The 25,096-nt window shown below is 38.5% G+C and overlaps 2 protein-coding genes and 1 long non-coding RNA gene across 3 annotated transcripts in view; all 3 read left to right on the top strand.

Moving 5' to 3' along the window:
• Nucleotides 1-1,763: 1,763 nt before the first annotated feature.
• LOC108260463 (E3 ubiquitin-protein ligase lubel) lies at nucleotides 1,764-5,010 on the top strand. Its single transcript, XM_047151965.2, has 3 exons — nucleotides 1,764-1,913; nucleotides 2,886-2,936; nucleotides 4,160-5,010. Exons 2-3 carry the CDS (start codon nucleotides 2,910-2,912, stop codon nucleotides 4,631-4,633), a joined length of 501 nt encoding a protein of 166 aa, XP_047007921.1. The 5' UTR covers nucleotides 1,764-1,913; nucleotides 2,886-2,909; the 3' UTR covers nucleotides 4,634-5,010.
• A 1,775-nt stretch (nucleotides 5,011-6,785) lies between these two features.
• Nucleotides 6,786-10,561, top strand: LOC108259695 (uncharacterized). Its single transcript, XR_001810988.3, has 3 exons — nucleotides 6,786-6,924; nucleotides 7,668-7,718; nucleotides 8,358-10,561. It is a non-coding gene; the product is annotated as an uncharacterized LOC108259695 (long non-coding RNA).
• A 7,464-nt stretch (nucleotides 10,562-18,025) lies between these two features.
• Nucleotides 18,026-25,096, top strand: part of gucy2d (guanylate cyclase 2D, retinal) — a 13,077-nt gene continuing 6,006 nt past the window's right edge. Inside the window, exons 1-13 of the mRNA XM_017459495.3 lie at nucleotides 18,026-18,845; nucleotides 19,196-19,497; nucleotides 19,848-20,223; nucleotides 20,452-20,533; nucleotides 20,987-21,104; nucleotides 21,524-21,643; nucleotides 21,817-21,900; nucleotides 22,049-22,225; nucleotides 23,350-23,506; nucleotides 23,720-23,869; nucleotides 24,053-24,201; nucleotides 24,510-24,673; nucleotides 24,764-24,956. Of these exons, the coding sequence (XP_017314984.1) occupies nucleotides 18,026-18,845; nucleotides 19,196-19,497; nucleotides 19,848-20,223; nucleotides 20,452-20,533; nucleotides 20,987-21,104; nucleotides 21,524-21,643; nucleotides 21,817-21,900; nucleotides 22,049-22,225; nucleotides 23,350-23,506; nucleotides 23,720-23,869; nucleotides 24,053-24,201; nucleotides 24,510-24,673; nucleotides 24,764-24,956 (2,892 nt within the window). The remainder of the gene's footprint in view (nucleotides 18,846-19,195; nucleotides 19,498-19,847; nucleotides 20,224-20,451; nucleotides 20,534-20,986; nucleotides 21,105-21,523; nucleotides 21,644-21,816; nucleotides 21,901-22,048; nucleotides 22,226-23,349; nucleotides 23,507-23,719; nucleotides 23,870-24,052; nucleotides 24,202-24,509; nucleotides 24,674-24,763; nucleotides 24,957-25,096) is intronic.

The raw sequence follows: 25,096 nt of genomic DNA, 5'->3' as shown, positions 1-25,096 counted from the left end.
GCACGTGAACCTGTACATTACATTCACATTACCATGTAATAGACACACTAAAGTTAGTCTACAAAATGGATGGAACCACCATTGATAAAAAGCAAACAGGAAATCAGTCATTGTCATGTGTGATATTACTGACATTACCATGCATCATTTGGATCGAATAGTATTCATGTAAGAAATGCTCAAGTGATCTGTATAGCCTCAAAAAAAAAAAAAAAAAAAAAAAAACCTGTGTGTTTTGTATGGTGTCTAAGCACGGGCCTACATCTGAAAGGTGATAGCAATACTGAGAAAATAAACACGGGTTTATAACCTTTGTGTGACTACTGACACGAACTGATCGTGCTCTGCTATACCAGGACATTATAATAAGACCACAACGTTTAACTTAAATTTAGATAACTGCCCGAGATTTTAAGAAGAATCGAAGAGTTGCAGTAGACGATTATAGCCACAAGAGGGCCAATAGTACAGTTCATCATTTAAACTTATTATAAAACTACTGTATATAGGATAGGATAATAAGATAAGGTACTATATATATATATATATATGGGCTCCTGTATATATATATATATACAGGAGCCCATATACTATAGTAATTAATAATTTCATAGAGCACATTTGATAAAATCCTTGCAGCTTAAAGTGTTATACAATTTGCATGTAAATAAAATAAATATACATAAAATAGACCACAGTATCCTATTAGTATTTTAAACTGCTAGATGGATGATATCAAGAAAAAAATATAAGGATTATATCCTTATAAGTTGTCTTTTTCTTTTTATAACTTTAGGATAATACAGAGGGTTGAAAGTTCAGAACACACCCAAGAAGAAAGTAATCTGTAATCAAATATTACACAATATGACCTTGAGCATGTTGAAAAAAAAAAACACTAAACAAAACAGTCAGACATAGTCTAATCCTTAACAAAATTTCATTTAAAAAAAAAAGAAAAAAAAAAAAAGAAGGCGAAATACAAAAGGGAACGAGTCCAAATAAGGTTATGAGTAATTAAGGAGGACTACCTCCGTAACTAGTGGATGATTCCGGGGTCAAACAGTCAGAACATAAATACACAGCTGTTTTTTTTTAATTTTTTTGTTTTAATCTTATGTAAGATAATGCTTTAGGGAAACGTCACAGTAAACACACCCAGTCACAAATTCTCACACAATCTAAGCACACCTCCCATTGTCATGTACATACAGTTCCCTCCACTAATATTGGCACCCTTGGTGAATATGTGCAAAGAAGATTTTGTCTTAATAAAGAATTTTCTTTACTGTTTATCCTTTTGATCTTTTCTTCAGAAAATAAAACAAATACTCTGCTCTCATGGATATCAAACAAATGCAAACAAGGTGTTAAATGTAGTTGTACAACAATTACTGGCATCTGTTTAGTCAATAGTGCAACATCCCTTTGTCAAGATAACAGCTCTGAGTCTTCTCCTATAACGCCTGATGAGGTTGGAGAATACATGGCGAGGGATCTGAGAGCGTTCCTCCATAAAGAATCTCTCCAGATCCTTCAGATTTCGAGGTCAACGGGTTAACTAATAAAGGCACTTTTTACAACCTTCTTTGCTGATATAACACAAAAAGGCATGGCAAGGTCAAACTGACCTCATTATAAAAAGTATAAACAAGTGTCTTAAGTCACTTATTGTGATTTTCATCAAACATTCTGTGTATATAGCCTGCACAAACCACATGAGCTAATGTTTTACTGACATTCATCAGTGGTGTCAACAAAGGCTTGCTATAGTAGGAAGAGAAAGCGAAAGTATGAATTCTGCAGGAATTCCCCTGCTTGTTTTGTCCTGTAAAAGCTAACTTCACAAACACTACCTCAGTTTCAACAAGAGCGTGTGTGTGAGACGGAGGTCTACCTTTACTGAGTCGCAGGTATGGATCTTCTTTAAACTTTAAGGCTTTTTTTGTTTCTTGACAGGAGAGATTCCATCAGCTATAGGCTCAGAGTCAATAAATCACACTCAGCTGTATTAACTAGTTACTAACTTGTTTAGCCTTTTCCACCTTTAGTTACATGGTGAAGTGAAAGTAGTCTACAATTATAACTCATTTAAGAACCACTGTATGTAATTTAAGAACCACTGTATATAATTTAAGAACCACTGTCGTAACTTGGGTTGTATGTGTATAAACAGTAGCCTACCTACTGTAGGGTTCTTCAAAAGGGACTTTGTATAGTTAAGGGTTTTTAGCTTTTCTAGTTGGGAACTCACTTTGTTTCCCTAAAATTGTATGTAGCTGGGTGGTTTTTTTTTATTTATTTAAATGTCAGTTTATGGGGCAAACCAGTGAGGTTGTCTTTATGGAATGTCTGTTATAATATGACCATCATATAGGCTAAGAGCTGTGGGTTAAAAAAAAAAAAAAAAAAGGTTATAGTTAATACATAAAACAATGTTAGGGGCATTTGACTGATCACATTTGTTTTTAATGGCACAGTACAGAGAGAAAATGCTTTCATTTTCTCACATGAGGTGTTGTCTTACGGAAGTTTCTGGTGTTCTGATTAGATCATTTTATTTATAACTTCCTCATTATACTTTTCTTATACTGCAGGGTATCAATGAGTGTTTTGTTGATGAATTTATTTCAGCTACTATTAACTGGTTAACCAAATGGCTGACCAGAAAAAAGAACAATATTAGTCCAACACTTCATATTGAACTTAGAAACGTAGTATTAATAATGAATGTGGCTGCTTTTACTAGTCCAGTTTGGGCCAGCTGTAAATGTCCAGTCGGATTCTTTATCTTTGTTCTTCCTTTCTTTGCTCCTATTAACTTGTGCCGTCTGTTTTATTCCCCCTTTACACATCACCATCTTCTCGGTCTGTCTAATCTATAGGTGCTACCAAGAAGAATCGAAGTCATGAGCCATTCCACAACAAAGCCAAAGGTGATCTCTGCGCACCCTGTGTGACATCACAGCATTTAGTGCATGCTATTTTCAGGGTCTAACCCTAGTAGGGAACTGAGTGAAAGACTTAAGCTAAGAAGAGCTATTTTAGGGCATCATGCCGAATTGTGTGCTTAGCTGTGACGCAAGTATGTAAGTAAATAAGGCTATGTTCCAAACCGGTATTCAGTAGGTCTATATTAGTAGAATTTTTGGAAGCAAGGTGTTTTTTAAAGACAGTATTGCTATTTCAGCTTGATAGTCTCCAGGCCAAGAATGGTCCAAAATCTACTCAAAGACTGATTTATCCATCCATCCATTCATCCATCGATTTTCTATACCGCTTATCCTACTGGGTCGCGAGGAACCTGGAGACTATCCCAGGTAGCATGGGGCACAAGGTGGGGTACACTCTGGATGGGGTGCCAATCCATCGCACGGTACAATCACACACACATTCACACACTCATTCATACACGACAGATACTTTAGATATGCCAATCAGCCTACCATGCATGTCTTTGAGAAACCAGAATACCCAGAGGAAACCCAAAAAGCCATATCACACCCAAAGCAGGGCATTACGGCACCTCGACCAGTAAAACCTACATCAAAATATGTCCATTCATGTTTAGTTAAATATATAGGTAATATTAAGTTAAATATAAACAATTATTTGCGCTGAACGAATAACTAAATGAGCTCTAATGTAAACTTATAGGGTTTTAATTTGAGGGATGATACAGTGCAAAACAAATAGTAAAGAAAGATCTGTTGATTGTTACTAGGTTTATTAGCAGGCCCTTACCTTGAAGGATGCTTGTTTGTTTGCTTCATAGATGTTTGTTAAAACATTATGAAATATATTCTCATGCTCATTTTTATTGCTAAGGAAGTTGACTGGGCCAAGTTTCAGACACAACTTTTGCAGGGTGCTTACTAAAATTCTTGACAATATATTAAAGGAATGTTCTTTTATATTTTTCAGGAAAATGTTCATTTCTTGTAAGGAGCAGCCCATACATTCCATAATATCAGCCCACACATTCCATAATATCAGCCCACACATTCCATAATATCAGCCCTTACATTCCATAATATCAGCCCATACATTCCATAATACCATAAGCTCATACATTTCAAGTCAGTGCAGTCCTAATGATGTTAGAAAGCCCTTGTCTCATTTTGACTTATATCTTCTTCATGCCCTCCCATTCCTCCAGTGTCCAGGTTGCCATCAGGATGTTGTCACGGATTCAGAAAGGCAGTGTGTTGTGTGCAAATTGTGTTCCAAAGCAAAACGTCGTGTTTTTAGTTTCTGCTGGGATTGTCAGAGAGAGTGGCCACGCAGCACATCATCAAACAGCTCCTGCACACAGCCAAACTGCGCTCTCCGGGCTGCTCTGATCTCCGATAAACGGATCAGTGATCCCAACAGTTCAGCAAAGGGATGCCCCTATTTCAGGGCCTGTCCTGCGTGCAATGCCCTGCTCACACACAACGGACAAGGCTGCCCCAACATTACATGCCCTAAGTGCTCCATAGGATTCTGCTTCCGTTGTCTTCGCCCAGGATGCTTTTTGACAGACTTGGATTTGATTCCTTTCATAAGGGAGAGGCACAGGTTGATTGGACTTCCACAGCTTCAACCATGTACTATAGTAGATAACAGTCAGAGTCTGATGGCACTTCGTTAGTAGAATCACTCGGTCGGAGGCAAACAAAAAATGTCTACCATACGAATGCGTACATTTTCACACTTGTCTACAGACGCATTTAGGTTTTACAGACAAGGTGTCAGAACTCTGCGGGGGTCGGGGGTCAAGTCTTTCAGAGTAGTGTTGGGAATCTTTAAAATACAGTTTAGGTCATACTGTGCTTCTTTGATATAAAAAATAATTTCACTGATTTGAACTGAAATGTACTTAAATAACTGTACATTTAATCTTTCACTGATATGTGATCAAAAATGATTTGTGTGCACAATGGTAGATGTCTGAGATCAATCTGTAAAATTGTGAATGTGACGAAAAACACAAGTAACCCATGCATTAAAGAGGATTTAAAATTTAAAGTGTGGTTTTATTTCATCGTGCTTAAACTTTGAACCTTGTCTAAATACACAGTTTTTCAGGATGCAGATGAATGATTGATAAACTGATAAACACAGCCCTTTCCATCACCAAGTCCAAACAAAGCTTACAAATACACACACACACACACACACACACACACACACACTCGTATCTGCGTGTGGCAGGAGGAGAACATAACATACCGCACATGATGTCCTCAGGGCAAGAGAGAAAGTGCATCCACTTTATCACCGCACAGTCACACAACCCGTCTTCAGCCTGCCACAGCTGTCGGTCTTGCTGTAGATGTAACTACTCTGTAGATTCACACATATTAGCCATTATTTCCCAAGTAACCATACATATATATAAGTATCTAACAGTTGCAGTAGACCATTATAGCCACAAGAGGGCGCCAATAGTATAGTTCATCATTACGACTCTGATCTTTTATAACACTATACAGGTATACAACAAAGAATAATAGGATAGTAAGATAAGCTACTCTACAGAATTAATAATATACAGGAGCTATAGTAGTATACATATACTATAGTAGTTAATAATTTCATATAGCACATTTTATAAAATTACTGCAGTTTAAAGTGTTGTACAATTTGCTTGTAAATCGAATAAATGTATAAAATAGACCACTGTAGCCTATTAGTACTTTAAACTGCTAAATGGTTGATATCAAGAAAAATATATAAGGATTAAATCCTTATAAGTTGCCTCTTGTTTAACTTTAGGAAAATACAGAGGGTTGAAAGTTCAGAACACACCCAAGAAGAAAGTAATCTGAATTCAAATATTGCACAATATGACCTTGCGCGTGTTGAAATAACAACAACAATAACAACAACAACAACAACAACAACAACCAAACAAACAAACAAAAAAACAGTCAGGTATAGTCTAATCCTTACCAAAATTTTATTTAAAAAAAAATTAAGCGAAATACAAAAGGGAACGTATTAAAATAAGGTTACTGAACCAATTTCCATAAAAGTTGGGATTTTTTCTAAAATGCAATAAAAACAAAAATCTGTGATTTGCCAAGTCTCTTGAAACTTTAATTAACTGACAAAAGTACAAAGAATAGATATTCAATGTTCTCACTGACCAACTTAACTGTATTTTGTAAATATAAACAAATTCGGAATTTGATGCCTTCAACACACTCAGAAAAGTTGGGACAGAGGCATGTGTGGTGGGGTTTGTGTCGTGGTCAGTGAGAACATTGAATATCTTTTCTTTGTACGTTTGTCAGTTAATTAAAGTGTCATGTGATTTGACAAATCACAGATTTTTCTTTTTATTGCATTTTAGAAAGAAAAAAAATCCCAGCTTTTATGACAATGGGGTTAGTAATTAAGGAGGACTACCTGCTTAACTACTGGATGATACAGGGGGAAACACTCAGAACAGGAATACACTCCGAAATGTATTTATTTATTTATTTATTTAAATCTTATGTAAGAGTGCTTTAGGGAAACATCACGGTAAACACACCCAGTCACAAATTCTCACACAATCTAAGCACACCTCCATTGTCACGTACATACATATGCAACACAGTAAGAGTTTGGACGTATAAAAGTATTATGCTGTAAAACTCGAGAATAACACAAAAACACACACATCTAGGTCAAACTGACTTCATTATAAAAAGTATAAACAAGTGTCTCATCCAATGATCTGCTTGTGTAGCCTACACAAACCACATCAGCTAACGCTTTACTGACATCAGCAGTGTAAACAAAGGCTTGATATTGTAGCAAGAGAAAGTGAAAATATGAATTCTGCAGGAATTCCCCTGCTTAGTTTTCCCTCTAAGGTAAAAACTAGCTTCCCCAACATTAACCAGTTTCACCAAGAGCGTGTGTGAGACGGAGGTCTTTACTGAGTCTCAGGTAAGAACCTTCTTTAAACTTTAAGCCTTTTTTTTGTTTCTTGACAAGACTCAATAAATCACGCTCAGCTGTATTAACTAGTTGCTAACTTGTTTGGCCTTTTCCACCTTTAGTTACATGGTGAAGTGAAAGTAGTCTACAATTATAACTCATTTAAGAACCACTGTATGTAATTTAAGGACCACTGTATATAATTTAAGAACTACTGTTGTAACTTGGGTTGTATGTGTATAAACAGTAGCCTAAGCGGTTGAAGATGGATGGATGGATGGATGGATGTATATAATTTAAAAACGTAACATATATAATTTAAGAATGTAAGAATGTAACTTGGGTTGTGTATAAACAGTAGCCTACCTACTGTAGGGTTCTTCAAAAGGGACTGGTACCAACAGGTCCTTACGGCTAGCTTTGTGGTGCTATGTTTGTGCCATCAAAAACAGTATAGGGGCATTTGACTGATCACATTTATTTGTAATGGCACAGTGCAGAGAGAAATTGCTTTCATTTTCTCACATGAGGTGTTGTCTTACAGACAATTCTGGTGTTTTGATCAGATTTATAACTTCATTATACTTTTCTTATACTGCAGCGTTTTGTTGATGAATTTATTTCAGCTACTATTAACTGGTTAACCAAACGGCTGACCAGAAAAAAGAACAATATTAGTCCAACACTTCATATTGAACATGTTTTATTCCCCCTTTACACATCACCATCTTCTCCGTCTGTCTTATGTATAGGTGCTACCCAGAAGGATCGAAGTCATGAGCCATTCCACGACAAAGCCAAAGGTGATCTCTGCGCACCCTGTGTGACATCACAGCATTTAGTGCATGCTATTTTCAGGGTCTAACCCTAGTAGGGAACTGAGTGAAAGACTTAAGCTAAGAAGAGCTATTTTAGGGCATCATGCCGAATTGTGTGCTTAGCTGTGACGCAAGTATGTAAGTAAATAAGGCTATGTTCCAAACCGGTATTCAGTAGGTCTATATTAGTAGAATTTTTGGAAGCAAGGTGTTTTTTAAAGACAGCATTGCTATTTCAGCTTGATAGTCTCCAGGCCAAGAATGGTCCAAAATCTACTCAAAGGCTGACAAACCTGAAGCAATGATAAATTTGCTTTCTACTTACTTGGCCAAGAAGGCATCTCAAACCAAAGCTGGGCTTTACCACACCTCTACCAATAAAACCTACATCAGATTTTTTCCAGCCATGTTTCACAGTGACGCAATTGCCTCAGATTATTCTTTTCCTGACAAACCATTAGTATTTCCTTTTCCACTCAGAAAGATGTTCAGTATTAGGTCAATTCCTAAAGCAACTAGATACAACTCATACATTTCCAAGTCAATAGAGATAACCCTAAAGATGTTAGAAAGCCTGTGTCTCATTTTGACTTATATCTTCTTCATGCCCTCCCGTTCCTCCAGTGTCCACGTTGCCATCAGACAGTTGTCACGGATTCAGAAAGGCAGTGTGTTATGTGCAAATTGTGTTCCATCGCAAGACGTCGTGTGTTTCGTTTCTGCTGGGATTGTCAGAGAGAGTGGCCACGCAGCACTTCATCAAACAGCTCCTGCACACAGCCAAACTGCGCTCTCCGGGCTGCTCTGATCTCCAAAAAACGGATCAAAGACCCCAACAGTTTGGTAATGGGATGCCCCTATTTCAGGGCTTGTCCTGAGTGCAATACCCTGCTCACACACTACGGAGACGACTGCCCCAACATTGAATGCCCCAAATGCTTAACAGAATTCTGCTTCCGTTGTCTTAACCGAAGTTGCTCACTGGATGAAGATGAAGAATGTACTATAGTAGATAACCGGCAGAGTCTGATGAAAATTCGTTAGTAGAATTAATCTGTAGGATAGGCATATAGGTTTTTAAACAAAGTGTTAAAGCTCTGTGGGGAATGGGTGGGGGGGCTGGTGTTCAGTCTCCAGGAGTAGGGTTGGGAATCTTTAAAACACAGTTCAGGTCATTCTGTGCTTCTTATGATATAAAAAATGATTAACTGAAATATACTTAAATTTGGAAAATGTAATCTTTCACTGATGTGTGATATGTGATCAAATATGATTTCTGTGTGCAAAGGTAAATGTTTGTGAACAATCTGTAAAATTGTGAATGTGAGGAAAACCCAAAGTAACCCATCCGTTAAAGAGAATTTTAAAATGAAAGTGTGGTTTTATTTCATCGTGCTTAAACTTTGAACTTTGTCTAAATACACAGTTTTTCAGGATGCAGATGAATGATTGATAAACAGATAAACACAGCCCTTTCCATCACCAAGTCCAAACAATGATGTCCTCAGGGCAAGAGAGAAAGTGCATCCACTTTATCACCCCACAGTCACACAACCTGTCTTCAGCCTGCCACAGCTGTCAGTCTTGCTGTAGATGTAACTACTCTGTAGATTCACTCATATTAGCCATTATTTCCCAAGTAACCATATATGTACCATATAGATACACTTTGTCGTACATATTACTATGGACAGTGTTTTATGCCCCATCTCCTCACCCAAAACAAATGAGTAAAATGAACTGTACCATTTCTTGTCACTGGAGAGGTACCCTCAAAGGTACATGTTTACTACCTGTATTATGGACCTTTAGTAGATGTCTTGATAATTACCTGGAAAGGTGCCGTGTACCTGTATTGCACCTGGAAATATAGTGTAAAGTATTACTCCAAATGCTACTCAAAGAATGGTCAAGAATGGACCTTAAAATCAAACTGTGTACCTTAAATAATTTTAAGCATTACATTCACATTACCATGTAATAGACACACTAATGGTACAGAAGTTGAACCCTTGATGGAGATTTTAATAACTAACAGTTGCAGTAGACCATTATAGCCACAAGAGGGTGCCAATAGAATATTTCACCATTAAGACTCTGATCTTTCATAACACTATACAGGTAGATAACAAAGAATAATAGAATAAGATAAGCTACTCTACATGATAAATAATATACCTGAGCCCATATACTATAGTAGTTAATCATTTCATATAGCACATTTTATAAAATTCTTGCAGCTTAAAGTGTTATACAATTGTACAATAAAACAAATATAAATAAATTTGGAATTTGATGCCTTCAGAACTCTCAAAAAAGTTGGGACAGGGGCATGTTTATCACTGTGTTACATTAAATTTGTTTATATTTACAAAATACAATTAAGTTGGTCAGTGAGAACATTGAATATGTTTTCTTTGTACGCTTGTCAGTTAATTAATGTCGCGTCACAGCAAACTAGTGACTACATTTCCCATACTGCATGGCGGCCTACAAACATGGCCGCCATGGACTGCAATTCCCAGAACTCTCACACACACCTGCACTCAATCTCACACACACTCACTACCACAGTATATAAAAGACTGTTCTAACACTATGACTTTGTGAGGTATTACGTGAGTTTTCCGCATACCAAGCGTTTGTTCTCGTTTCATGTGTTATTGTTTTGATCTCGTTCTGGTTTTGCCTCGTTTATGCCTTTTTGCCAATCACCTGACCCATTGCCTGTTTTTTTGACCACACTATTGTCTGATGATTTGGATTTGTCTGCCTGTCTCTCTTCAAATAAAAGCTCTTATCTGCACTTGCGTCCATCCTAACGTCCATTACGTTTATTACGTGACAATTAAAGTGTCAAGTGATTTGACAAACCATAGATTTATCTTTTTATTGCATTTTAGAAAGAAAAAAAATCCTAGCTTTTATGACAATGGGGTTAGTAATTAAGGAGGACTACCTGCTTAACTACTGGATGATACAGGGGGAAACACTCAGAACAGGAATACACTCCGAAAATCGTGTTTATTTTTTTGTTTGTTTCAATCTTATGTAAGAGTGCTTTAGGGAAACATCACGGTAAACACACCAGGTCACAAATTCTCACACAATCTAAGCACACCTCCATTGTCATGTACATACATATGCAACACAGTAAGAGTTTGGACGTATAAAAGTATTATGCTGTAAAACTCGAGAATAACACAAAAACACACACATCTAGGTCAAACTGACTTCATTATAAAAAGTATAAACAAGTGTCTCGAACGTTCTACTTGTGTAGCCTACACAAAGCACATCAGCTAACGCTTTACTGACATCAGCAGTGTAAACAAAGGCTTGATATTGTAGCAAGAGAAAGTGAAAATATGAATTCTGCAGGAATTCCCCTGCTTGGTTTTCCCTCTAAGGTAAAAACTAGCTTCCCCAACATTAACCAGTTTCACCAAGAGCATGTGTGAGACAGAGGTCTTTACTGAGTCTCAGGTAAGAACCTTCTTTAAACTTTAAGCCTTTTTTTTTTTGGTTTCTTGACAGGACTCAATAAATCACACTCAGCTGTATTAACTAGTTGCTAACTTGTTTAGCCTTTTCCACCTTTAGTTACATGGTGAAGTGAAAGTAGTCTACAATTATAACTCATTTAAGAACCACTGTATGTAATTTAAGAACCACTGTATATAATTTAAGAACTACTGTTGTAACTTGGGTTGTATGTGTATAAACAGTAGCCTACCTACTGTAGGGTTCTTCAAAAGGAACTTTGTATAGTTAAGGGGTTTCTAGCGTTTTAAAAAGGTTTTAGTTGGGAACTCTTTCTAACAAGGAAACACTTTGTTGTCAGGTTAATTTTTCCCCTAAAACAGGTCCTTACGGCTAGCTTTGTGGTGCTATGTTTGTGCCATCGAAAACAGTATAGTGGCATTTGATTGATCACATTTATTTGTAATGGCACAGTGCAGAGAGAAATTGCTTTCATTTTCTCACATGAGGTGTTGTCTTACGGAAGTTTCTGGTGTTCTGATTAGATCATTTTATTTATAACTTCCTCATTATACTTTTCTTATACTGCAGGATATCAATGAGCATTTTGTTGATGAATTTATTTCAGCTACTATTAACTGGTTAACCAAACGGCTGACCAGAAAAAAGAACAATATTAGTCCAACACTTCATATTGAACATGTTTTATTCCCCCTTTACACATCACCATCTTCTCCGTCTGTCTTATGTATAGGTGCTACCCAGAAGGATCGAAGTCATGAGCCATTCCACGACAAAGCCAAAGGTGATCTCTGCGCACCCTGTGTGACATCACAGCATTTAGTGCATGCTATTTTCAGGGTCTAACCCTAGTAGGGAACTGAGTGAAAGACTTAAGCTAAGAAGAGCTATTTTAGGGCATTATGCCGAATTGTGTGCTTAGCTGTGACGCAAGTATGTAAGTAAATAAGGCTATGTTCCAATCCGGTATTCAGTAGGTCTATATTAATAGAATTTTTGGAAGCAAGGTGTTTTTTAAAGACAGTATTGCTATTTCAGCTTGATAGTCTCCAGGCCAAGAATGGTCCAAAATCTACTCAAAGGCTGACAAACTTAAAGCAATGATAAATTTGCTTTCTACTTACTTGGCCAAGAAGGCATCTCAAACCAAAGCTGGGCATTACCACACCTCTACCAATAAAACCTACATCAGATTTTTTCCAGCCATGATTCACAGTGACGCAATTGCCTCAGATTATTCTTTTCCTGACAAACCATTAGTATTTCCTGTTCCACTCAGAAAGATGTTCAGTATTAGGTCAATTCCTAAAGCAACTAGATACAACTCATACATTTCCAAGTCAATAGAGATAACCTTAATTATGTTAGAAAGTTTGTGTCTCACTTTGACTTATATCTTCTTCATGCCCTCCCGTTCCTCCAGTGTCCAGGTTGCCATCAGAGAGTTGTCACGGATTCAGAAAGGCAGTGTGTTCTGTGCAAATTGTGCTCCATCGAAAAACGTTGTGTGTTTCGTTTCTGCTGGGATTGTCAGAGAGAGTGGCCAGACAGCACTTCATCAAACAGCTCCTGCACACAGCCAAACTGCGCTCTCCGGGCTGCTCTGATCTCCAAAAAACGGATCAAAGACCCCAACAGTTCGGTAATGGGATGCCCCTATTTCAGGGCTTGTCCTGAGTGCAATACCCTGCTCACACACAACGGAGACGGCTGCCCCAACATTGTATGCCCCAAATGCTTCACAGAATTCTGTTTCCGTTGTCTTAACCAAATTTGCTTGCTGGATGAAGATGAAGAATGTACTATAGTAAATAACCGCCACCTTCTGATGAAAATTCGTTAGTAGAATTAATCTATAGGATAGGCATATAGGTTTTCCAAACAAAGTGTTAAAATGCTGTGGGAAATGGGAGGGGGTAGGGATTTCTGTGTGCAAAGTTAAATGTTTTTGATAAATCTGTAAAATTCTGAATGTGAGGAAAACCCAAACTAACCCATGCATTAAAGAGAATTTTAAAATAAAAGTCTGGTTTTATTTTATCGTTGCTTAAACTTTGAACTTTGAGTCATAAATACAGCTCTTTCCAGGATGCAGATGAATGATTGATTGATTTATTGATAGAATAACACTATTTATACATCGATATAGAAAATAAAGACCAGAAAACGTCCAGCAAGAAGGTACAACATTCAATAAAGAATATGAGGAATATTTGGGTCAATGATCTAGTCCATTCCCCAATGAGTTGACCCGGTAATGAGCATCAGTGCCTCTGTCCTATCTCTCGTACCACATCTGAAAAAGGTTATGTCTTTACATAAGCAGATCTAAATGGTAAAGCTCTCTTCTGAAGATTTTTCTGCTTGCCGTATTCTTCATGCTACTCCTTTCTCTAGGTCTTATGCACTAATAAATTATATTAGTATATATGATGTTAAATGTTATTACTAAGTATTCAACAGGCATTTATTAGAGTCACATTTCCGGGGTGAAATCAGGACAGTAGGTTCTACTATGGAATTTTTTTTATATACACAATGCAACATTTGGGAATTTGTGCAACTGTGTATTTAAAAAGGACTTGACTAAAAACAAAATGTTCCTGTTTGAAGTGCAGAATATTTTTTCTGTGGATCCCAGGTCACCTAAAAGAAAAGAAAATGTTCACTATAATTTTGTAAATACTGTAGTTACTAAATAAAAATTGTAATCTAAAACATTATATTTGCGGATAACATTGTGGTATTTCCTCCACGCGGATTTGTTTTGCTTCAATGGTTTATGCTATGAAGTCACCGCAAGTGTTAACTCTCTCTGCAACAATGTAAAATGATGGGCTTTTTGAGATTGAAATCAAGTTGTTTAGTAAATTGTAATCAAACACACAATAAGTCTTTCTACTTATCAGCTGTAGCTGTAGGACGTCCTTCGGTAATATGCACTTCAATCAATTTTATTTGATGTGAAAACATCACAAATACAGGTGAATTTATCGAATATTTCTCATTTTTAAAAACATTAAAAACATACAGAAACTTTAAGGCTACTTCTCGACATTTTTGCTCATTTTATGCTTCAAACAATCTTATTACATTGGCAGATACATTTGCCAATTTTTGTAATAATAAATGCTTAAAAAATAATATCTTCACTCCTCTCTCTCTCTCTCTCTCTCTCTCTCTCTCTCTCTCTCTCTCTTTTACAGCGAATTCAGAGTTAGAGTGACTAAATGTTTTTGCCTTTCCTTCTCTCTTTCTTTCTGCTGATGGCTTGTAAGAGGCTTGCAGGTTGAAGATTAGTATAGCACATCCCAAGCTGTCTAATCCTATTACACCGACTGGACCATATCAGTCCTGAGACAGTCAGACACACCCACACACACACACAGATTTCCAGTGCTGCATATGGCTTATGATTTCACATCAAAAACCATTCTTCACCCTCTTCAATGATTCCCATCTTCCCTACATTACCTTTTACCCCTGTCCCACCTGGTCTAATATCGCTATCCTGAATGTAGACTCAGACTGCCAGAAGCTGACTGACTCTGAGCCTACAGGTTCCCCTCGATTGACATTCCTACCTTAAAGTCTCTTTAATGGGACTAACAGGAGCCAAACCAATAAGGCAGACAGGTGGCTCTGCACAGGGAATCAACCAGTAAATTAAAATATATATATATATATATATATATATATATATATATATATATATATATATATATATATATATATATATATATATAATTAAATTATTTGAATTGGAATCATTAATGGGATCAAATGAAAATGTATATGCTTTCTAGAATTATCTAAAGACATATATTTACCTGGCCAAATCAAAACTTAAACTGAGACATGCACATTCAGCCACTTTCATAGATAAAGTACCTTAGAACAACACTGCAAAACATTCACCCAAATCAAATATGTACTCCCCAAACACCCTGTCTTTCATCCATGAGATGTTTAGAGCCAATCATTATGAGAAAAATTGTTGAACAATACTTATACAGTTAGATTGATCAATAAAACCCTTCACTTCAGTGAGTTTCTCTAGCCTCTAATATTGCTCAGTAATAACTGTTCAACTTTTTCTTTTGCTTTTCTTTTTGATCCTGATCTAGGGATGTTTATAAAGAAGACAAAATTGTTAGTCCATATCATAAAGCTGAAAATATTCAATTCTTCTGAGAAAAAAAAATATTCTTGGAACCCCGAAGGACTGTGATCTGAGGTGAAGAGAAAATGCTCTATTTTAGGCCACTAGATTAGGACCTTCATGTACATAGGTTAAAGCAGCTAAGCTTGTAGAGAAGTGTCTTTTCAGAGCAAGTGGTATATTAGTGGGAGAAAGAGGCCCACCAGCTTAGAGAGTTCTGGAAATAAAGCTGATTTATCTGTTGGGTCTACATAGCCACTAATGACAGGTACAGAGGGCATGTGACTGTCTCCCGTAGAGGCGTTAACAGGTAAGGAGGAGTTTACACTTGCAATGGCGGGATTTTACAGTCGGAGTCCCCAAAGATGTTGTTCGTTACATATGTAATATTTGCAAAGCCCCATCTAGCAAACTGGAGGTACACTTCAAACTGTATGGTTTGTTATTCATACCCATAGAACTTTAAATGTAACTCTACCCCACTACGTATAACCAGAGCCCAAGCTTTGCACGTGAGTTACAGCTGTTTGAACAGATTAAGCTCCACCCCACTAGAACTGATTGGTGTATGGTGGCCATATTGTTTACAAATCTCAATGTTTTTGATATGTTTGAGGTTCAAACTCTGAGTATTCCAGACTATTTTGACAACAGGTTTGTGAGGATGTACTAACCCTAACCCTAACCCTCACAAACTCTCAAGAGGTTGGACATTAACTTAAATTTAAAAGCATGGTTAAATATATATATATATATATATTCCAAAAGTGTATTTATATACATACAGATATACTGTACACTCACATACATACTCTATGAGAAAGACTGTGTGGATTAAACACTAAAGAAGGTCAAAAAGTCACCACTTGGACTCAGCTTTCATCCACCCCTCCTTTGTCCTCCAGTTGTCCTCTCTCCCTTCATCTCTCCTTTGCTAAATCGGTCTATTCCTAGTAAGAGCCAGGGCTCAGAGAAGTGTTTGCTTTACCTACTCTCCCCCAAAAGGCACCTCGGTTTGGGGAAAGACCTAGTCCAACACAGAGCCTGTAATTATGAGCACCAATTAAAGGAATTTCTGCTTTACTTTCTGACAGATTTTTTTAAAGGAATAAAAAAATTCTTTGTATTTTTTTTCCCGTCTAACCTTGTTTGGAATAACATATTTTTTCAAGAACCTTCATTCATTTTCATCATTTGTTTTCAGTGTGATACTTTTTTTTTTTTTTTCTTCCACTGGATGAGCGAAGTACTATTTAAGCTCTGGATTTCCCTGGACTCCAGGGTTCTGATGGAAGGTTCACTCCAGAAGGCCTTGTTTTAGACATATAAATCCAGGTTAGCATGATCTTTGTTCTTCACTGTTCTGAAATTATTGGTGGTTAAATTTAAAGCATTGTTTGAGTCACTGTGATCTTTTATTTTGTATCGCTCTTCACTAGCATTGTCAGATAAATATATTCTGCCATATTGCTAATTGGGTGGAACGTTTCACATCAAGACTGTATTCAAATGATCTTGTATTATTCTTGTGTTAATATCTCCACCAAGATGGTTGACCTTGTGGTTTGATGTTTTCAACTTCTAAATTAAGTGTTAATGGTACGATGTAATTGCTTGTGTTAGCAAGGGTTAGCTGTCCTCTCAGATTTAGATATTTAGAGAGACTGTTTCCTAGGACATTTTGAAAGTCAAACCTAATTTCCATTGTATTACCCAGTGATATTTGTCTTGTGTTGATTTCCAGCCTAGCTTATCAAAGATTACTGTTTAAAAAATGATAACTAGTAGACTACATTTAATATGCTTCAAATACTTATGCACATCACACAGCGATGTCTCAGTACACTTTGTTCTTTCATCAATTTGAATAAATATGCAAGCCCAGTGATGTTATTCGATCTGTGTGAGATTAGGACAAACAACACTAAGTACTCAGGCAGGTATGTCGAAGGCTAATGACATGGTCGTAGCTAAAGCTTCAGGGATTCACCTAATTAAACTTCATTTGAGTGACAAAACTTCAAAATTTTGTATGGAGTTACACCATATAATTTCTCTGAGATAACGGACAGGCGGTCAAGTAAAATTCAGAAGGTAAACATCATAATTTAAGAACGTGCTAGAAGAGTAGGGTGAGTTTGTTGGGGCATTTAAGTGAAAGCATATGAATATCTAAATACAGAATATAGAGGGACAACCCAATAAGAAAGGAAGAACCAGAGAAAATCAGTTATATAGAGATGAAGGACAAAGGAATGTAGTCCTGACATTCCTTGGCCCAGGTATTGCTCAGGGCTAATAATGCCCAGTCCTGCTAATTAGCTTGCCAGACACACAGGGGTAAATAAGCTCATAACCTGCCACAGAAGCACTGTGCATTCACTAACAGCTTTCTAAATTCAGCACTCCAACAGATGGCACTAGGTGACAAGATGATGACAGGGTTAGAAATTAGCAACCATGCAGGCTATGCAAGACTTAGTATGAATTTTGAAAGCAACTTTTAAAAGTGGTGGGGAAATGAAATACCTTTCTCCTTTCCTTTGCCTGATATCTCTGTTAGGATCTAACACATACATTTGGTCCTCTAACTCTGATTTCCCTGACTCATAACAGGAGAAACATAATGACTGTCCATAGAGACTCTAACTTCCTCTGGCCGTCGCACCATCCACGATGGCATGAAGAACCTTACACAGAGTGGAGGAAAGAACAGAAAGGAACAACTCAACATGACACAGAGGACCCACCCACTAGGACACATGCACCCACATCTTCACACTGTTTATTGCATAGGCATTGGTGGAGGGGGAATTGGTTTCTCCTGCCTCTGCTAATAATCTGTAATTTGCCCCGTGAGGCTTGGAGCACCACTTTCAAGATCGCCCTGGTAGGACCCTGGACATGTGACCCCATGTACTCCAAAGCCCTGCCTGACCTGGCTGCCCGATTGGCTATGGCCCGCATCAACAAAGACCCCTACCTCAGTAAAGGATACTGGTATGATTACACTTTGATCAATGAGGACTGCCAGACTTCCAGGGCTTTAGCCCACTTCATTGAGTTGGAAGGGTATGGCTCTGTTTTTCTTGGGCCAGCCAACCCGGGCTACTGCACCTCTGCTGCTCTTCTGGCCAAGAACTGGAATGCCGGCATCCTGTCCTGGGCATGCCTGAAAGCCAACATGGATGATGGGACCTACCCGACATTCCTGCGGCCTCTGCCACTTTCGTCCCGGGTGCTGTTTGCTGTGCTGCGCTTCTTTCACTGGGCACATGTAGCTGTTGTGTCAGAGGAAAATGACATATGGGAGGCAACTGGACAGGAACTTGCTGCCTCACTGCGTACCCTTGGCCTACCCATCAGCACTGTAGTTACCATGAATGAAGATGAAGATGGGCCCCGGAAAGCCCTTGAGAAAATCAGACAGGCAGATCGTGTGAGAGGTGTGTGGTTAAAAGAGAGACTCAAAGAAACACTTTAGGTATTTGTATTGATATACATCTATGATTATCCATGGATCTTTATCTCCTTTAACAACTAAACATTTGTTTGATTTGGCATTGCTGCCCAATATAAATCTACACAGTCTGCACTGCCAAAGAAAAAATAACTCTCCAGTTTCTTGAAGTATACCCATTTAAAAATAAATAAATAAATAAAAATTGCATACGTTCCTTCTTTAGTAGTTTTGATTACAACCAAACACTGTTTTGATTCATATTAAACAATAAATTGTGCTGACTCAATTCAATCATCCTCACCTGTCTGTGTATTTATCCATCTGTCCCTGCAGTGGTCATCATGTGCATGCACTCAGTTCTTATGGGTGGAGAGGCTCAATACAAGTTACTGACTACGGCAATGCACATGCGCATGATAGATCGTGGTTACATCTTCATCCCATATGACACCCTACTCTATTCGCTGCCATATAAAAATGTGACCTACTCGGTACTCACCAATAACACCCTATTGCGGCACGCATACGACGGAGTCCTCACCATCACCATGGACCAAGAAAAGCAGAACTTCTACGAAGCCTTCAAAGAAGCCCAGGACAGCTACGAGATCCACAGCAGTGCTGAGCCTGAACAAGTGAGATTTGGGGGGCAGGTGTTGGAGGGGGTGTTATACAGTATGCCTTAAATTACTCTTGAAGCTTGAAATGAAAGCATAAATATAAGATGGAGCAGAGCTAGGATTCACTAGAATACATAGATAGGTTTCTACTGGTGTCAGGGCAAGTCAAATGTGATCAGGTGTCAAAATTATAGTATTGGATCATATATACTAGATTATACCGGAGGTATGTTGGACAGGTTCGGGTTCAAGAAAGAACCTTTAAGGGTTCCCACAGAGAGATAGAAAAACCCTTTATGGTGCCACATGGAATATAATCAATGAAACAGTTTGAGTCATCTTGAGAGTCTCTCGTTCCTTTTAAGGTTTCTCCATTCTTTGGCACCATCTACAACATGCTGTACTACACGGCCATGGCGACAGAAGCGAGTAGGTTGGCTGGAAGAGGCCGACGGGTGACAGGTGAGGCACTGGCTCAGAACGACGGAGGCTTCGAGTTCAATGGCTTCAATCAACCCATTTCGGCAGGCACCGATGGTGAGGGCATGCAAGCTCGCTATGTGGTGTTGGACACAGATAGCACTGGTGTCTCCCTCCGGCGGACACATGTCCTGGAGGCACCGCACACATATGGGAAATTCGGTGCACTCAAGTACATGGGGAAGTCCATCCACTTTGCAGGTGCCTCCCCCAGCACTGACCCCAACTGCTGGTTCAGCAGCTACGTGGCCTGCAGCGGTGGTAAAACAGGCCACATTGGCCAATTCCTTTGTATTTTCTTATCGAGAATGGGTGCAATATAAATAAGAGATTCAATTAAAAACATTTAAAAGCTGTAACAAAAAAATAGCATCAGATTTATTACTTTCATGATCTTCTTTGTATTGTTATTCTATTATCTCTTCATTATCTTCATCTGTTCTTGTATTTTCAAAGTCTTCACTTGCTCCTTTCTTTCTTTTTGGGCAGGAATGGATGGAGTGACCTTCTTTTTCCTTTGCATCCTTTTCTGTGCTTTAATTGCAGCAAGTATTTTCCTCTACCACATGAAGTAAGAGTCTATTTCTGTAGTCACTAGTCTAGTTCTAGTTGGATTCTCCCACTGACACGTGCAGATACAGGGTGGATATAGCACGTCCAATCCGAAAAGGTTTTGTCTTTTGTTTCGTTAGTGCCAAATGTCACGTCCTTTTGGTCAGATTTTAACAGCCATTTCAAACCCGTCTTTGAAACATTATCTTGTTGATCCATTGTTCTGGTACATGGGTCTCTGCCAATTCTAGTACACAGGAGCCTAGTCTTGTATGACTGAAATGAACTGCCCAGGAGTAGCTAAAAACTATGACGATTATTTGTTCCTTTGGAAATAGTGGGGCGTGAATCTTAACACGCACATCCTGAGTTTCACATTTACGCTGTACTTTGGCTCTTTAGACATTTCACAGTTATGAGCTATATTTGGCTTGATACATGTTTGTGTTTTTCTGTTTTCCGGTCTATGTAGGATGACAGGACAACTGGGTGTGTTGGGAGGGTTTGGAGGTGGAGGTAATTCAACCCCCTCTAAGATAGTGCTCACACTGGATGACCTGGTCTTTATCAACACACAACTAAGCAAGAGGGTTAGTAATACCATACTGTACCATACCATACCTTTCCATATCTCTCCTATTGGTCTGTCCTGCTTTTGTAGTCATTTCCTCTTCACTCTGACCATGTTGAACTCTCTCATGTGTGCAAAAAGATCACTTTTATATCTAGCTTTGTACTTTGTTATTGTATTTACTTGTCTATATACTTACCTTGTGTGTGTGTGTGTGTGTGTGTGTGTGTGTGTGTGTGTGTGTGTGTGTGTGTGTGTGTGTGTGTGATGCTCTGTTACATAAGCGGCTTACTCTACCTTGCGACAATTGTACATATCTTTGCATCTATGTACATATATATGCACATACGTCTTGGCATACAAATGATAAATAAAATTGACTTGACTATGAGTCATAAGGTATAGGTCTGTGATGAACTGCTTTCAATCTGTCTCTAGAAGCTAAATGAAGAGAGTATGATGAAGAGTCAGTTAGATGATAAAACCTCTCATCAATCGGTCTCAGGACGGAGTTTCTTCACGTCCACCACCGAAAACTCCAATGTGGCTGTGTTTGAGGTGTGTGAACATGGGGAATTGTACTTGCAATGTATGCATAGAAAACATACAAGGTGTTTTATTTATTTATTTATTTTTAAATAATGTGTGTGTAGTTTATGGTGTTTTTTTTCTTATAGTGAGGACAGCATACTGACAAAAGTCTGTGTGCTGTTTAAAATGTGTGTTGGCAGGGTGACTGGGTATGGTTGAAGAAATGCCATAACGGAGAAACAGTCACAGAGATCAGTGAGAGCACACAGTCTATCTTCATTGAGGTAAGACATAAAGAAAGAGAGCACAAAATGAAATTTTGGCAGGCAGAACGGATGGCTTAAACATATGGGGAGAGAATGAGTGATAAGATGACATACAGTGAGAGTAGAAGGCTTACACATCTCTCTCTCTCTCTCTTTGTATCTGCAGCTGAGGGATATGCGTCAGGAAAATCTAAACCTGTTCCTGGGCCTGTTTCTGGACTCTGGGATATTCGGCATCGTGACCGAACACTGCACAAGGGGCAGCCTGGAGGACCTACTTAACAATGAAGAAATGAGACTCGACTGGATGTTCAAATCTTCCCTGCTTATGGACCTGATCAGGGTAAGACAAGCAGAGAGAAAGAGAGAAAGAGAGAGAGAGAGAGAGAGAGAGAGAGAGAGAGAGAGAGAGAGACAGAGAGAGAGAAAGAGAGAGAGAGAGATAGAGAAACAGAGAGAGAGACAGAGAGAGAGAGAGAGTGAGTTTACAATGTGCAAAGTGAGACTTTGCGCCTTGTGTTCATATTCTGGGCTCATCTGCTTGCCTGAATATACAGTGCATCATCCTATACTGTATAATGGTCTTAATACATTAGGCCAGGCCCCCCAAATGGCATTAACATTTGACCGAGGCCCTCCTTTTGCAAGATGTCTTTAAAACACATAAAAAATACTTCTGAATATACCTCCCTTTTTTTTTAAATTAATAATTACCTCTTTCATCTTTACATTACATTACATTAGGAATTGATTGTGTGTGTATCTGTGTGGTTGTCTGTGAGTAAGAATCATGTGTTTATTTATTTTTCACACAAAATTATTGAGGCCCCCCGGGCGCCCCCTGGTGGCCCCGAAGGGGGCCCCCCACTTTGAAAACCACTGCATTAGGCCATGATAAGAGTTTTCTTTAAAATGGTTTTCTATGGGGAGAAAACGCTTCATGTAAAAATACTGTCTTTCCACTTGGATAACGGTGCCACTCTCTGAGCAGTAGTTAGTGTTTATGGCAATAAAAATGTGTGAGAAAAATGGTTTTCCCTGGTTGTTGTTTTAGTACGTTAAGCCACGTTAAGTGTTTTTCACGTTAAGCATTTTAAAACATCCCCGTTCGCTCAGTAGTGACGTGTCATCTACGAACGAGTCGGCTCTTTGAGTCGACTGTTTTAGAGGAAAGATTCATATGCATGACCCGTTTTCCCCCTTACTTTTTTGCTGTTGATGTCGGCAGTTCCATTAGTCTTGTAGTTTCATCTAAATGACATTCCCGCAGTGGCAGTGTCCTCATTGCGGAAAATGCATAGTGAATTGACTCTTTGAACATTAGGAGTCAAATTCATCAGTCAGAAACATCGGTTCCTCTTGGCTGTTCCACACAGTAGACCAACAAAATAACTTCTCTTGTTCTCAGTTTTAACACTAATCTCTGTTTTTCTTCTGTCTTGCCTGTTATCCCTCACTGTCTTTCAGGGAATGAAGTATCTGCATAATCGAGGCATCATTCATGGGCGTCTGAAGTCTCGAAACTGTGTGGTGGATGGTCGGTTTGTTCTAAAAGTGACAGATTATGGTTTGAACAAAATCATGAGCTCCCTAAACATCTGCCCAGATGACAGCAAGCCAGAGGGTAAGAGTTGGATGTGTGGACACATAGCCAAAAAATGTTGGCCCGAGACCATGCGCACCTTTTGAAATGGAAAAAAACAACAACCCAGTAATCTTGACTAAACTCATATAAACGTCACAAGTTTGCAAATTCTTATTATGAAGTCAGTCACTCCTTTAGATACATTTATGTATTCCCAAGTCTGGTGGAGCACTTCTTCATCTCTATTTGCAGATCAGTTATGGACAGCCCCAGAACTCTTGAGGAGCAGGAAGCTTTTAAATAAGGGCACACAAAAGGGCGATGTCTACAGCTTTGCCATCATCATGCAAGAGGTCATATCTCGCTCTGCTCCTTTCTGCATGCTGGACATGCCTGTGAAAGGTCTCACACACTTATACATTTGTATAGCATTTTTAGACATAGTCGGAAAGCGGAAGTCTTATAGTATTCATGTGGGTCCTTCCACAGTGCTTGAATGCATATGTGAACACACACATTTTGTGTGCATGAGTGACTAGAATATGCTTTTTGTAAATACTATTAAAATGCGAGTGGTGTGTGCAGAGATCATAGATAAGGTACGCAGTCCTCCTCCTCTCTGCCGACCCTCTGTATCGATGGATGAGGCTCCACTGGAGGTCATTCAGCTCATGAAGCAGGCTTGGAGCGAAGATCCAGACCTGAGACCCTCATTCGAGGAGATCTTCAAACAGGTACAGATACATACAAACATGAGGAGATCGAGTGTATAATTCTAATCTAGTCATTCTAATCACACCACACCAACAATTTATATTCCTTACATATATCACACAAATAGGCACGTATGTGCACACAAACAAATACACACAGAATCGCAATTTTGGCTGTCGCAATTGATTTTTTTTTTTAATTAAAGATTATATATGAAAAGCGTACATATACTACTAATAATATTTACTACTAATACGGTTGTTTCTCATGACTGTCTCTAATTCTATATTTGTCTCATGAACCTATGTGCATTTTTGTGCTGCTGCAGTTTAAGAGTATCAGTAAAGGAAAAAAGACCAACATCATCGACTCCATGCTGCGCATGCTGGAGCAATACTCCACCAATCTGGAGGACTTGATCCGCGAGAGAACAGAGGAGCTGGAGGTGGAGAGACAGAAAACGGACGCCCTTGTGGCCCAGATGCTGCCCAAGTCAGTCTCTCACACATACAGACATACAAAACCACATACACTGGAGCCAGTCGCTATAAATTCATTTTATTTCTCTCTCACTGCAACCAGGTCCGTTGCTCTGGCTCTGAAGAAAGGGAAACCAGTGAAACCAGAGCATTTCGCAGAGGCAACGCTGTACTTCAGTGACATTGTCGGGTTTACCACCATCTCAGCCCTGAGCGAGCCCATAGAGGTGGTGGACCTCCTAAATGACCTCTACACACTGTTTGACTCTATCATTGGCATGCACGATGTCTACAAGGTATTGCTACATTATAAAAAGACCTGTTTTTTTTTTTTAACTTTATAAACTAATTCATTAAATAAACTTTGTCATTTCCATGGAAGGGTTGAGAATTTTTAGTAAATGCAAATATTAAGGTCATCCTAAACTTGCTAAAA

Source organism: Ictalurus punctatus, chromosome 28, assembly GCF_001660625.3.
Source record: "Ictalurus punctatus breed USDA103 chromosome 28, Coco_2.0, whole genome shotgun sequence".
Classification (NCBI taxonomy): domain Eukaryota; kingdom Metazoa; phylum Chordata; class Actinopteri; order Siluriformes; family Ictaluridae; genus Ictalurus; species Ictalurus punctatus.
The sequence above is the reverse complement of the archived record's forward strand: the minus strand, read 5'-3'. Positions and strand labels throughout refer to the sequence as shown.

Bases quoted from the DNA above. Each gene is read 5' to 3' on its own strand.
- LOC108260463 (XM_047151965.2), top strand. From the start codon at position 2,910: ATGAGCCATTCCACAACAAAGCCAAAG. The intron at 2,937-4,159 runs GTGATCTCTGCG...CCATTCCTCCAG, and splicing joins ATTCCACAACAAAGCCAAAG to TGTCCAGGTTGCCATCAGGA.